Source organism: Lampris incognitus, chromosome 1, assembly GCF_029633865.1.
Source record: "Lampris incognitus isolate fLamInc1 chromosome 1, fLamInc1.hap2, whole genome shotgun sequence".
Classification (NCBI taxonomy): Eukaryota; Metazoa; Chordata; class Actinopteri; order Lampriformes; family Lampridae; genus Lampris; species Lampris incognitus.
Genome location: NC_079211.1, coordinates 23,743,479 through 23,757,918, shown reverse-complemented (window position 1 = coordinate 23,757,918; position 14,440 = coordinate 23,743,479). Strand labels below are relative to the sequence as shown.

Below are 14,440 nucleotides of genomic sequence, written 5' to 3'. Positions count from 1 at the left end.
GATGCAAACAGGCGCACGATTATCAATTATGTCAAATACCCCAGAGAAAATACTAATAAAGAATAATGTGGCTCAAGTCAATAGTTGCACAACCAATACCTTTGTGCATCCCAAAAATACCAGTGCTATTGAGATGGGAAAATTATCTAATATAGAAATTCTAAATGTAAATAGAAGAGAGTGGGAAAGAATTTGTATAAAGCGGGACCAGGATTATGATAATAGTATTATATCTATTTAGTGGACAATATGACACTAGCTGTGAGTATACCGCCAATAAGGGTAATTATCTATAGTTTTTAAATAGATTGGGCCTAATTACTTTGACTGTAAGCGTGACTATAGCAGATACTCTGCTTTAAATGGACCCGTAGGAATGTATTGGCTGTACCGTAACAGAGTAATTCACCTTGTGCTTTAAAACAAGTGCACGTACCTTTGCGGTACAATAATACCCCCAAGTAAAACGAAACACAAAATACTTATTGCTCAACATCACAAATGTAACAATAGTGGTGGGGGGCCCGCCCCCGCCCACCCACTTTATAACACAAATAAAATAACCCCAAAAGCAAACAAACAAACGTTGCAGATGCCTGGTCGTTGCTTGGGTGCGTGGTGACCCGCGCGCTACTTATAATGGGCCCCTTCACTCAACAAAGCCAAATGATACTGTACTTAAGAATGTCCGCGGGTGGTCGTGTGGGACCAGTAGTGCTGCCTTGTGGCCAGGAAAGCTCTGTACGCGCCCACGTAGCACAGAGCGGGAACGATGACCAAAATCCAACGATGAACTGCCGTATACGAAACTTCATGCGCAGTGCGCGTGACCGGGTTGATGTATTGCCGAATACTATGGCTCAGCCCCACGAGCTACCGGCCCACCGAAACAAGGCAGAGTATAACTGATACAGATAAACTAACTTGCCAGCATATTTGACTAGCAAGACAACCAATGATGGACACTGTGGTCAGCTAACTTACAGATAAACTAACTTGCTAGCATATTTGACTAGCAAGACACTCGTAAAGAACACTGGGGTTGTACAGAAAATAAAACGTGTCTTTCAAATGTGCTATAAAACCAAGGGCTAACGTGTCTACTTATTCCTGTACGTTACTATACATACATACATATATATATATATATATGTGTGTGTGTGTGTGTGTGTATATAAACAATAAATAAGAAAAAAGAAATAAAAAATGTGCAGAATGTACTGTATGAATGCAGTGCTAATGCAGTATAAATATTCACCAGAATATTGCACAGTTGACATTTTGCAGTTATAAAAGTTAAATTATTGTACTGTTAAGTCAGTATTGCATAATTAAAAATGTAAATTAGAGGGCGTCGTATCGTAGCGGTCTATTCCGTTGCCTACCAACTCGGGGATCGCTGGTCCCAATCCCCGTGTTAATTGCGGCTTGGTCGGGCATCCCTGCAGACACAGTTGGCCGTGTCTGTGGGTGGGAAGCCGGATGTGGGTATGTCTCCTGGTCGTTGCATTAGCGCCTCCTCTGGTCGGTCGGGGTGCCTATTGGGGTGCCTATTCGGGGGAGGCGGGGACTGGGGGGAATAGCGTGATCCTTTCATGCACTACGTCCCCCTGGCGAAACTCCTCACTGTTAGGGGAAAAGAAGCAGCTAGCGACTCCACATATATCGGGAGGAAGCATGTGGTAGTCTGCAGCCCTCCCTGGACCGGCAGAGGGGGTGGAGCAAAGACCGAGACGGCTCGGAAAATAGGGTAATTAACCTTTCACAAAGTACTGCCCCAGAACGGTGCTTGTCCAATCCTACCTTAGCAACGGTCCGTCAAGCTTTCAAACACACAACAAAATGCTGAAACGGTGTGCCTATGGGATCTGTAAATCGGATACTAGATATCTGAAAAGTTTGGAGGGGGTGTAATTTTCTTTCCCTTCCCAAAACCCAGAACGCAAGAAGCGCAATGTCGGCAATAGATTTCGCAGTATAGCAGACCCCATGGCCAGCTTAATCCATCCAAAATCAACAAAAATACCTGTCTGCTCCAAGCTAAGGTTGCTACTAGCTATTATTGATAGCTAATACAGCTAACGTATTATTACTGTTACATTTACCCACACAATGCGCTGATTTCTTCCTTCATGTTTTGGTGTTTTCTGGCTACTTCCTGGATAGTTCTGAAATGCTTGACGGGCATAGCAACAGTAACTAAGGGGGTCGGGACTTTGCGAAAGGTCAATTGGCCAGGTACAATTGGTGAGAAAAAGGGGTAAAAATCTTTAAAAAAAAAAAAAAGAAAGAAAAAAAGACAATGAAAAGAAATGTAAATTACATATTATGGGGTTATGAAGCTGCTGACAAGTGAAATAATTCCAAAGGGCCAATAATTGAATTGCCCAGTATTTTTATTTGTCTTCAGCCACTTTGCTAGACTTCTCATTACGTCACTTTGGAAAACAGGACTGGTGCTTTGCAGTTGCTTCCTCTTGGATGGTTTTGGGAATGCTGCAATGTTTGGAGGAAAAATAAAATAAAAATGACTATGATTAGCAGTTGTACTTGTAAACTATCTTGGCACCAAATAAGAGTCGACTCAATATGAAATGTTAGCTATGCATTCAATGTAACTTACCTCTGTTCGACCTCGCTTCTCTGAGGACTCTCCCTCACCATGGCCAATATCGCTTCCAAAAAGAGTGGGCATAGCAGATGCCTTTAGCAATTTCCTCAGTTTTCTTCCATCAACTCTGACTGTATGTCTCTGTTGTCATTTGCTGCAAAATGCAAAGAGCTTATCCAAAGATTTCGCAGTACTGATGTCGGTGCGTTCTCATCATATTTGGGGGTTTTTATCGTTTGGAGCCATTCTTTGCACTGTTCAACATCTGTTGGTAATCAGTGGTAACTTATGCTTACTCCCTCCCCTCTCTTCTTTGTGTAGTTGTCACATCCAGACACCATACAACGAGAGGGCATGTTTGTGGTTGATTAAACTAGTCCGGTTCAATTTGTCGTTTATCCATGAGCTGAGCAGGTTTTGGAAGGATTTGGGGGTTGGGTGTCAGAACCCCACGCCCAATGCATCCTGGTACATGTAGGCACTGCCGGCACGGCTCCGCGACCAGGAGAACTCAGATTTCTCGGTAAATATAGCACGCACTGAGGAATTTATTGCTTCAATTTACAACATTTACCATCAACACTGATTGGACAGCCACATAAAAGTTGGTGAAATTTCCCTTTAAACCAGTCTGTTTAGAGGCTTCTTTTTCTTGTAACTTGAACAGTTGTTTGAAAAGCTGGTTTGACGTTTTTAATCTTTACAGCCCAAGCCACTGGATATGTTTGTTTTCTAAATCATAGCCACATTTTGTCCACTAGCCATTTGTGTTTTGCATTTTGTGAAGTGATTGACAAATAATTTGACACCTGTTGATCTTAGAGACTCTACTTGCGTTGTCTTGTGTGAATTGTTTTGTATTGTCTTAATTGAAAGAGGATGCTGCTAAAATTGTCTCTTAAGAATTTTTTTTTGCCTTTAGCACTGTTAATTAAAGATAGCTGTTTTGGGAAGAAAAAAAACAAAACCAGAAATAAATCTAATTCCTGCTGGTTCTCTTATAATTAACTCTTCAGTGCTCTGCATTAATTTCAATAACCATGCACTGGTGAGGGAAATGGTGTAATCAGTGGCGTAACCAGTTTTTTTTTTTTAGGTGGGCCTGAGTGAAAATGGGTGGACCAAAATTTTCCCGCAATAATCCTTCAAGCAAGACGCAAATTCGAACACATTACAGCAGTAAACACATAACACAGGTTTTTAGTACGTGACCAAGAAACATACTAAAACTTTAATAAAAACCCACTTAAACAAATACCACGCCAGTCATTCTCGGCAGGCTCTACACAACCATTTAAACATCACTGAGGAAAACAGCCCGACTCGGTCTAAAAGATCATGATACAACATGTAAGCTATAGGCCTATAGTACACGTTTTACAGCACAATGTGTAGACGCCGAGGGCGAGCGTTGAAGATTGAGATTATTTCATCATAGTCCAAAGAGTCAGTAAGTTCCCTTTCAAAGGACAACAGGGACAGATTGTTGAGGTGTGCAGTTAGCATGGAAGATCTTAGACATGTTTTGATACGGCCTGTAGTGGAGAAGAGTCTTTCAACAGTACATGAAGTCAGGGGAATGGTGATCATTGCCCTTAACAGTCTGTTAATGTTTGGGAAAACGTCACAGTTGCAGCTGTCCGGCACTTCAATGAGGGATGGGTAACACTGACCCCTCTCCACTTTACGACGCAGTGCCTGAATGAAAATGGTCCATTCCGCGTCCTCAATAGATATCTGGTAATGATCACACGAATGCTGCAATGATTCTTTCTGGGCAAACGTAACTGATCCTGGTAAACAAGCAGCGGCTGCTCGCATGATGCCATACTGATCTTGCTGAAAGCGACTGTCCAGCTCAGTAATCTGCCTGTCCAGAAGGTTAATCCATAGCTGCTTCAGGTCAGCGTTGTTCTTCACGTTTGTAGCTTTGCCCAAACTAGTGGTAACCACCGACTCATTGAATCTCGCGGGCAGCTTTCTCTCCCGAGCGCCGGTGACATCCCAGCTGGAGACGTCATTCTTTTCCATCAGTTCCTCTGTTAGTTTTAACACTTTGTTGAAATCACCTTGTGAATTATCTCTAAACTGTGCAAAACTGTCTTTGAGGCCTTGAATTAGATCTATGCAGTCAGTGACAGTCAATGAGCCACTCTGTAATCCTTTTGTTGCAAAATCGCTGCTCTCAAATAATTTCCCGAATGTAACCAGCAAAAACAAAAATTTCTTCATCTGAATTTGTTGCAAAAGTGATTCGGCTTCAACTTTAGTGTGACCACTAGTTTCGGAAAATTGTGCTAGCGTTTCCAAGATAACGTCAAGTAACACCAAAACCTTGCTCACTGATCCTGACTTCGAGCTCCACCTTGTGTCTGTTGAGCGCTCTAACTCCAGGCATCGTCTGTTAGGATGAAGCTCTTTCTGTATTTCGAGGAATTAAGCGTGTCTGTGCGCACCTGTCATGAAACTGTATAGAGAGTTCAGTGTCTTGAAAAAAGTGCTGACGTTTCCCGACACTTTCGATGCGGTGCAAAGAACTAAATTAAGACGGTGGGAATTACAGTGGACGTATACCGCGTCTGGAAAAGTGCGTTTTAAAATAACATGCACACCCCCCCTCTGTTCCCTGACATTACGGAAGCCCTGTCAAAGCTTAAACCCACGCACAGAGAGGGATCAAGTTCCGGTGGTTGCAGCACTTCTAAAATCTTCTCAGATATTGCGTTTGCACTCATATCACCGGTGTCTACAAATCCAATTGCTCTTTCTTTTATTGTCCCTGCATGAATGTACCTAATACACACAGCGACCAGTTCACGCTTTCCTTATATTCGTCCGCTAATATGGCATAGTAGGTGGCGGGTGATTCACGCAGCTCTGCTTTTATCTTGCGCAACAGTAATGAGGCAGCAGATTCTAGCAATTCGTTCTGAATTTTTGCACTCATGAGCGTTGCATTTTTAGGCATTTGTTGAAGGCGACTTTGAATTTCTGGGTCGTATTTGGAAATTAATTTAAACAATTCTAAAAAATTTCCCTTGTTTAGTGCTTCTGCTTCCTCGCTTTCTTTGTGTCCACGTAATGACAGTTCTTGTTTTGCACAGAACATGACAATGTCCAGAACCAACTTTACGTGATCACGATTTCCTTCCACAAATGAGTGGTCCATTGCCTCAGGGTTTAGTTGGTCTAGAACAGTCCCCCGACCTTGCAGGCTTGCTCTGTAACCCTCAAATTTACCAAGTGCAATACAATGGGGTTTGCTAGCCTGATGTTTCGAGCATGCCTGGCGGAGGTGCTTCCAATCTACAAACCCGCTTCGAAAAAACGTGTTTTCCATATGGGGCTCGGGGAAATGCCTACACATTTTACAGAAAACAGCGTTCCTTGCTGAGCTGTATTCAAGCCACTTAAATTCTTCATACCACTTATGGGAAAAAGAACGTAATTTTCCTGAAATGTTGGTTGTGGGGAACACTAATTTAGGCTGTGAGGGTGGCTCATCCACAGCAGACAAATCTGACGGTGGCATGGTCAAGGGAATCGTCTCACCGTCGTCAGAGGGGGGAGGAGAAGCTGCCTGCAACGGAGAAGCTGTAGCCTCCTCTGTCATTCTCTCCGGCGGTATCTCACTCTCATCGGGCGGCTCAGTCGGTGCTGGAGCAGGTGTGCTTTCCTCCTCCTCCATCCGTGGCTTTTTTAAAACGCGGAAGATTGAACTTTGTTTCGCCATTCCATAAGTTATGGCTAACTGTTGGCTATTGGCTAGTTAGCAGCCAGCGTGATTGGGTGGGCCTGGGCTTGAAATGGGTGGTCCTGTGACAGGCCAGGCCCACCCGTGGTTACGCCCCTGGGTGTAATCTTAATGCTTTTGAAAAATATTTTTTTAAGGGCAGTTAACCCTCTTGACTACTCTTTTTTTTTTTTAAAAAATTTTAAAAAGCAAAATTGATCCAGTAAGCTTGATACAATTAGTACTTTGTAGATATTGTGTTTAAAATCATTTTTTTCATTATTGATATAAACTGAACATTTTCAGCCATATTTCTGTGCTAAATTCCCCTGCTCTCCCAATCACATTAGCTATGTTTACATGCAGTTCTGACTAATCAAAATGATTAACCCTCATATGAACACTTAAATTGGAAGAGAGTAATCTGATTGAGCTCTATCTATCCGATGGATATAGGTGCACACCTTTTGATGACCTGTTAACTTGTCATATAAACAGTTGAGTCTGACTACTTCCTAGATCAGTATTATTGTGCACTTCTTGCACATAAACACAGTGTAGACAAGCAACAACAAACATGGCAGGTTGTGGTAAGAACTCGTCTGTGAGAATGTGGATCATACAGACCAATTTCAGTGCTGAATATTGATTACAAATTATATACAGCCATCTTTGCCAAAAGACTGGAAAAGATCCTTCCCCAGCTTATACATAATGACTAGACTGGGTTTATCCCACAAAGACAAGCTCACGATAATATTAGACGATCGTTGCACATATTAAACCATATCCAACATAATAAATTGGAAGCCCTCTTAGTCTGGATGCTGAGAAGGCTTTTGATTCAGTGAGTTGGCTGTTCTTATACAACGTTTTTGAAAAATTTGGCCTCTTCAAAAACTTTGTAAAGGGCATCCGTACGTTATCTAATAAACCATTAGCCCGAATTGAAATAAATGGGTACCTTTCAGACACTATTATATTAGAGCGTGATTGGAGATAAGGGTGCCCAATCTCACCGTTACTCTTTGCGATTTATATTGAGCCTCTTGCACAGTGGATAAGGCAGACTGAAAGCATCAAAGGCATCTGCATAAATGGAGAAGACCACAAACTGGCATTGTACGCTGATGATATTTTGATTTATTTAGTAAACCCCCGAACTCATTTTCTGAATTAATGAAACTCCTAGAAACATTTGGTAGATATGCAGAATACAAACCAAATGTAAAGAAAACGCAAATTTTGGCTTTTAATTATACACCCTCAAAACACCTTAGGGAAAAATTTCACCTTAATTGGAATCAGAACTCATTGAAATATTTAGGAATATACTTACCGAAAAAAAATCTCAACACTGGCAGAAATAAATTATGGTCTCCTCTTAAAAAAAATTAAAGACGACATACACAGATGGAATGCTGTCTCTTTCCTTGGTCTCAGTCATCGAATTGATTCTGTAAAGATGAACATCCTTCCACAATATCTCTATTTATTTCAAGCACTTCCTGTAGAAATGTCTTCAAAACAATTCTCCGAATTGAATAAGATCATTTCCAGATTTATTTGGCAGGGAAAAAAACCCAGGGTTAAACTCAAAACTCATCTACCATGTTTCCAGGATTATTTTTATGCAGCTCAGACTAAACCCTTGATCAACATATGTAACCCAACATTTCATGCCAGGTGGAAAGATATTGAACTCTCTATTATGAATGATCCTCCAATTCATGCAGTATTGGCTCACAAAAATTTAGGAAGGTTTATAGATAAGGCGCAAAATCCATGGGTTAATGCCCAACTAAAAATCTGGAATATGATAAGAGAAGAATTTAAACCGGGCCATACATTACAAATAATTCAATGGTGTGCCTATGATCCTGAGTTCAAGCCTAATAAAATGGATTATAGATTTAAGTCCTGGATTTCAAAAGGAATAACAACATTCTATTTCCTAACAGAAAAGGGACACTTAAAAGACTTTGAAAAGTTGAGGAAAGAATATGATCTTGAAAAATCTGATTTTTATACGTATCTCCAGATACGTAATCATTTTGAACATAACATTAAAGATAAGACAGACTTTAATGATCCTATATTGAGGATATTTATTGGTGCCTATCAAAAAGACTCAAATAGGGTTGTTGTCTCGAGATTTATAAAGGCCTTATGACAAAAAAATCCCACTCCACAGAATACATCAAAGAAAAATGAGAAAAAGAAGGCAACTTTACAATATCAAATGAGGATAGGCTTGATGTATGTAAATTCCATTGGGAATGCACCAACTCACACATACAGTGCATCCGGAAAGTATTCACAACCCTTCACTTTCCCCACATTTTGTTATGTTACAGCCTTATTCAAAAATGGATTGAATTCCTTTTTTTCTCATCAATCTACATACAATACCCCATAATGACAAAGCGAAAAAAGGTTTTGTACAAATTTTTGCAAATTTATTAAAAATAAAAAACTGAAATATTGCATGTACATAAGTATTCACACCCTTTATTCAGTACTTGGTTGAGGCACCCTTGGCAGCGATTACAGCCTCAAGTCTTCTTGGGTATGAAGCTACAAGCTTGGCACACCTATATTTGGGGTATTTCTCCCATTCTTCTCTGCAGATCCTTTCGAGCTCTGTGAGGTTAGATGGGGAGCATCGCTGCACAGCTATTTTCAGGTCTTTCCAGAGATGTGCAATGGTGTTCAAATCTGGGCTCTAGCTTGGCCACTCAAGGACATTCACAGACTTGTCCCGAAGCCACTCCTTCGTTGTCTTGGCTGTGTGCTTAGGGTCGTTGTCGTGTTGAACGGTAAACCTTCACCCCAGTCTGAGGTCCTGAGCGCTCTGGAGCAGGTTTTCATCAAAGATCTCTCTGTACTTTGCTCCATTCATCTTTCCCTCGATCCTGACTAGTCTCCCAGTTCCTGCCGCTGAAAAACATCCCCACAGCATGATGCTGCCACCACCATGCTTCACTGTAGGGATGGTATTAGCAAGGTGATGAGAGATGCCTGGTTTCCTCCAGACGTGACGTTTGGCATTCAGGCCAAAGAGTTCAATCTTGGTTTCATCAGACCAGAGAATCTTGTTTCTCATGGTCTGAGAGTCCTTTAGTTGCTTTCTGGCAAACTCCAAGCAGGCTGTCATGTGCCTTTTACTGAGCAGAGGCTTCCGTCTGGCCACTCTACCATAAAGGCCTGATTGGTGGAGTGCTGCAGAGGTGGTTGTCCTTCTGGAAGGTTCTCCCATCTCCACAGAGGAACACTGGAGCTCTGTCAGAGTGACCATCGGGTTCTTGGTCACCTCCCTGACCAAGGCCCTTCTCCCCCGATTGCTCAGTTTGGCTGGGCGGCTAGCTCTAGGAAGAGTCCTGGTGGATCCAAACTTCTTCCATTTACGAATGATGGAGACCACTGTGCTCTTCGGAACCTTCAAAGCTGTAGAAATTTTTTTGTACCCTTCCCCAGATCTGTGCCTCGATACAATCCTGTCTCGGAGGTCCACAGACTATTCCTTTGACTTAATGGCTTGGTTTCTGCTCTGACATGCACTGTCAACAGTGGGACCTTATATAGACAGGTGTGTGCCTTTCCAAATCATGTCCAATCAATTGAATTTACTACGGGTGGACTCCAATCAAGATGTAGAAACATCTCAAGGATGATCAGTGGAAACAGGATGAACCTGAGCTCAATTCTGAGTGTCATAGCAGAGGGTGTGAATACTTATGTACATGCAATATTTCAGTTTTTGATTTTTAATAAATTTGCAAAAATTTCTACAAAACCTTTTTCACTTTGTCATTATGGGGTATTGTGTGTAGATTGATGAGAAAAAATTACTTTAATCCATTTTGGAATAAGACTGTAACATAACAAAATGTGGGGAAAGTGAAGGGGTGTGAATACTTTCCGGATGCACTGTATGGCGGGAGTTTGGGTGGAAGTGTTTTAGTCGATTTTTTTATTACACCAAAACAGAAAGCACATATTGATGGGGGGGACACCAAATGTTGGAGACAGTGTGGACTTCAGGAAGCCAACCACTGGCACATATTCTGGGAGTGCCCCATGAAAAGACGTTTCTGGGCAGATCTTCACAAAGCATTGAAAAGCATACTTAATAATGATCTGCCTGTGCAATTTTCCACAATATTCTTAGGAAATGCCTATTTCCAGGCAGGACGGCCAGATGAATATTTATTTGGTATTTTGACATGTGCTGGTAAAAAAGCACTCACAAGACATTGGTTACTTCCTGAACCCCCCACAATACAGGAGTGGATAGATATAGTAAATGACATTTATGTTATGTAAAAGATTACTTTTTCCCTCTGTCTTCAGAAAAAGAAGTTTGTTAAATTCTGGACCAAGTGGGTCAAATATGCGAGGCCCTTAAGGCCAGATTTTGTGGAGATATTGAATTAATTAAGATTTTAATACACCCTCTCTCTACCCTCACACTCCTTTTCCCTACCATGCATTGGGAACCTTCACACTCACCCTACCACAAACTGTGAATCCTCATATCCCCTCTCTCCTGTATAGTCTTATGTACACACTTTACCTCTCCCAAATTGTATAAAGTTCTTAAAGTTTGCCTTTTTATATATATATATATATATATATATATATATATATATATATATATATATATATATTACTTGTAATTTAAAAAAAAACCTGAATGGCAGAAGAAAATGAAACTGTTATTGTTTTGATATACATTTTTTAATATATACAGCTGTGAACTCGTCTGTGGAAAGGACAAACTTTACGCGCTGACTTCAACATAGCCTAACTTAATACCATAGCCTATTTCTGTAGATAGAGGAGGTACAGTTACCCTTCCTTGCCAAACAAGTTATGATATAAATTGGTGAGTTTGGGGTGACATCTGTTTTTTTTTTTATCTCATTTAATATTGGTGTGTCTACTTCTGAATTGACAGGACTTGCTGTGGTAACTTGACGCTGGATGCTACTCTTAGCGTGGGCAGAAGTTATGTTCGGACTATGTATATTGCACATATAGATGGATACTTTGAACAGATCACCATGTTTGGTGTACATATAAACAGTTCATTTGGAGTCTTCAGTCGGATAGAATTTATTTGGATATATGAAAATCTCTGTATGTAAATGAATGTACTCTTAGTTTTGTCCTCTCCCTGACTCCTTTGTTACCCTCACTCCCCTCTTGAAATAATTTCTTCTCCACATCACCCCTTCCTATCCATCTTCCTTCTCTTTTTCACCTGAGTAAACCGCCCCCCTTGCAGCTTTGACAATATCCTGCCCCCTTCAACAATCATTATTTCACCATCACAAATGTGTTTGTTGGCCTTTTATCCTGCCAGCATTTCATCCTTTTTTTTCTTTTTTTGTTACTGCCCCTGTCCCCAGGTTCCTACACCATTCAGGGGCGCAGGGTACGAGTGTACCAGCCTGAATTTGAGGAGTGCTGGGCCATAGGGCTGGTCTCTCAGCATGACCCAGTCTCTCACATCATGGAGATCACCATGGACAAGGTAGCTGATACTCATATTCTGAATTCCAGCTTAAGTGTTGATGTCACCCAATAAGCTGAAAATTTTGAAAGAAATTTATAGATTTGTACATTTCTTTTGTACACTTTCTTTTGCCATTTTCCTTTTTTGTCGTAGGGAGATGAAAATCAGGTGGTAGATCCTCGTGTGATACATGTGATGCTGACAGAAGAGGAAGTAAGGATTTTATTTTTAATCATAAACCTGATCAATTGATAAATTCTCAATGTTGATATATTATTTGAATTTCACAATTGTAGAAAGATTTTATTTTCGTCAAACTGATGATGCACTGTCGCTCCTCTTGACCAATTCTAACCCCTCAGCTTGGAAAGAATGGGCGTCGCAGGAAGGAAAGTGAAACGGCAAAAAGTGATAATGGGCGCAGGCGTAGGACTGCCTCTGAGGGTGAGGAAGACATGAACTTAAAACGCTTCAAAGCTGCGGGTGAGGTTGGGGCTGATGGACAGAATTGCAGCGATGCTAACAAAGCGTCTGTGGAAGGACTGGTGATGTGGGGTGGAGAGCCAGGTGGAGAGGACCGGGTCAGCAGCACCACCAAAAATGGCAGCTCTTCAGAAGGGGCCTGTCCTCAGGCCAGAGGGTCATTGTCCCCTAACACTGCACCCTCAGTCCAAATGGACCAATCAAACGCTCTTCTGTCTCGATATCCTGCCCATGTCAAGGAAAATGGGCGCACAATTTCCACTCAAGGAGCGGCGGACTCAACCACCCCTGTCTCTCATACCCCCACTCCTCCTCCCCTGAAACCAGCCCCCTCCCCATTCTCTAACACATCTTTCCCCTCACTTGGCCAAATGCCAAACCTAGTCCCTGGAGCCCCAGCTTCCAAGGCCTCCCCAGTACCCCAGCCAGACAGAGAGGAGCCCTCCCAGTTAGCCTACCCTAGAACAGCTGCTCTCGTATCCCCAGGGCCTGTCACCATTTCTTCGTCCTCACACGGCAGTGGTCCCAATGTGGCTCTTTCTGCCTCTGTAGGCTTCAACCCAAAAACATCTGCCTGGGGAAACCAAAATGAGGTAAGATAATCAATATGTTCATCACTACTACAGCAGAGTGTCATAAAATATCAGTGTGTTGACCTTGTTAGTATAGTGTTTTCTGTTTTGCTTGGATTGCACCATGATGCAGCAAGATTTTATATTACTGTGACTGATGTGTTGTATGCACACTGTTTTGTGTCTCAGGGCTCGAAAGCGTCATCAGGGTTTCGTGTGCCCCAAGCCATACCGGCTGCTACTCCAGTATTTGGAGATGTTAGCTCCCAGACTAACGGAGCCACTCCAACCACGGCCTCCCCGGACTCTTCCAGGCCCTTTGGGTTTGGGTTTGGAGGAGCCAAAAATGAGGCACACTCACAGCAAGACCAGAACTTGTTTTTCCAATGCATGACTCAGAACCATGGTACTAACCAGAGCCCAGTTGGTCAGACCCAGTCCAAGGACACCAACTACTTTACTGCTGTGTCAGAGAGTCTTAATAAGGAACCCCCAAGCCTGTTCAAGCCTGCTGCTCCCACTGAGGGGCTAAAAAAACCTGTGGTGGCCCCAACTTCTGTTGGGCTTTTTGGATCAGCACCGGTCTCAGCTCTGCCATCGCACAAAGAACAACCTAAAGTGCCTGAGAGCCATTCAACAGGTAACGGTGTGCACAGCAAGCCTTTTGGAGGAGACAAAGCTTCACCGGCCTTCCAAGGTGCAAGTGGGTCTGGAGTAAATAGAAATTCTGTCCTTGGGTCTGGAGCTCTGGCTCCAGCAACTGCAGGGCAAGCTGCTGCTAAGAGAAGTGGCAGTAATGGAGCTTCCTCAGGAAGCCATGGGCTGCTTTCTGGGGCCATGTCACCAGAGAGCCACAAGAACCTGTTCCTCCAGGCCTCCAAAGAGCCCTCAAACCCCTTCCTGGCATATGGGGACAAGACTCCCCACACCTCCTTTGCTGGCCTCTCCGGGGCCGAGCCAGAGACTGTGGGCTCTCCTTCAGACAGCAAGCCAAACTTGTTTACTATGGCAGAGCCGCCCAAAGGGATTCTGTCTTCCCCTTTTGCTGCCCTCTCAGCTGCTGCTTCCCCCAGCTCTTCCTCTCCAGTCCCTGCCTTCACTCAGAGGTCACACAGTGAAGTGCTTATGCCAAAGGAAGACCAAGATGGGGAAGAGAGACCTACCTCCACAACCAGCTTACCCCTGTTTGGAAACACAGGGCCTAGTGGAGCTGAAGAAGAGCCCGTGTCTTTTGAACAGAGCCAGACCCAAAAGTTCACCCTGGAGGAAAGGGGTCAGGCCTCCAAGCGTGACTCTGACTCTAGCACCAACAGTGACCTGTCAGATCTGAGTGAGAATGAGGAGGGCCCGGAGAGAGGACAGGACCCAGGAGGACCACAAGGCCCTGGCAAAGATAGTATCTTGCAACACAAAGCTAAAGTCTCTGGTGCTGTCAAGGGCCGGCCACGCAATAAACCCTTCAAAGGTAAACCGTGGACTAATCCATACATGCTCTTTGCTGTTGTGTTGGTACAGAGCCA

General features: G+C 42.8%; 1 protein-coding gene across 1 annotated transcript in view; it reads left to right on the top strand.

Annotated features, from left to right (window-relative positions):
* Positions 1-14,440, top strand: part of kdm3b (lysine (K)-specific demethylase 3B) — a 64,064-nt gene that overhangs the window by 16,935 nt on the left and 32,689 nt on the right. The window contains exons 5-8 of the mRNA XM_056283843.1: positions 11,759-11,883; positions 12,019-12,078; positions 12,228-12,941; positions 13,110-14,385. Coding sequence (XP_056139818.1) covers positions 11,759-11,883; positions 12,019-12,078; positions 12,228-12,941; positions 13,110-14,385 — 2,175 coding nt within the window. The remainder of the gene's footprint in view (positions 1-11,758; positions 11,884-12,018; positions 12,079-12,227; positions 12,942-13,109; positions 14,386-14,440) is intronic.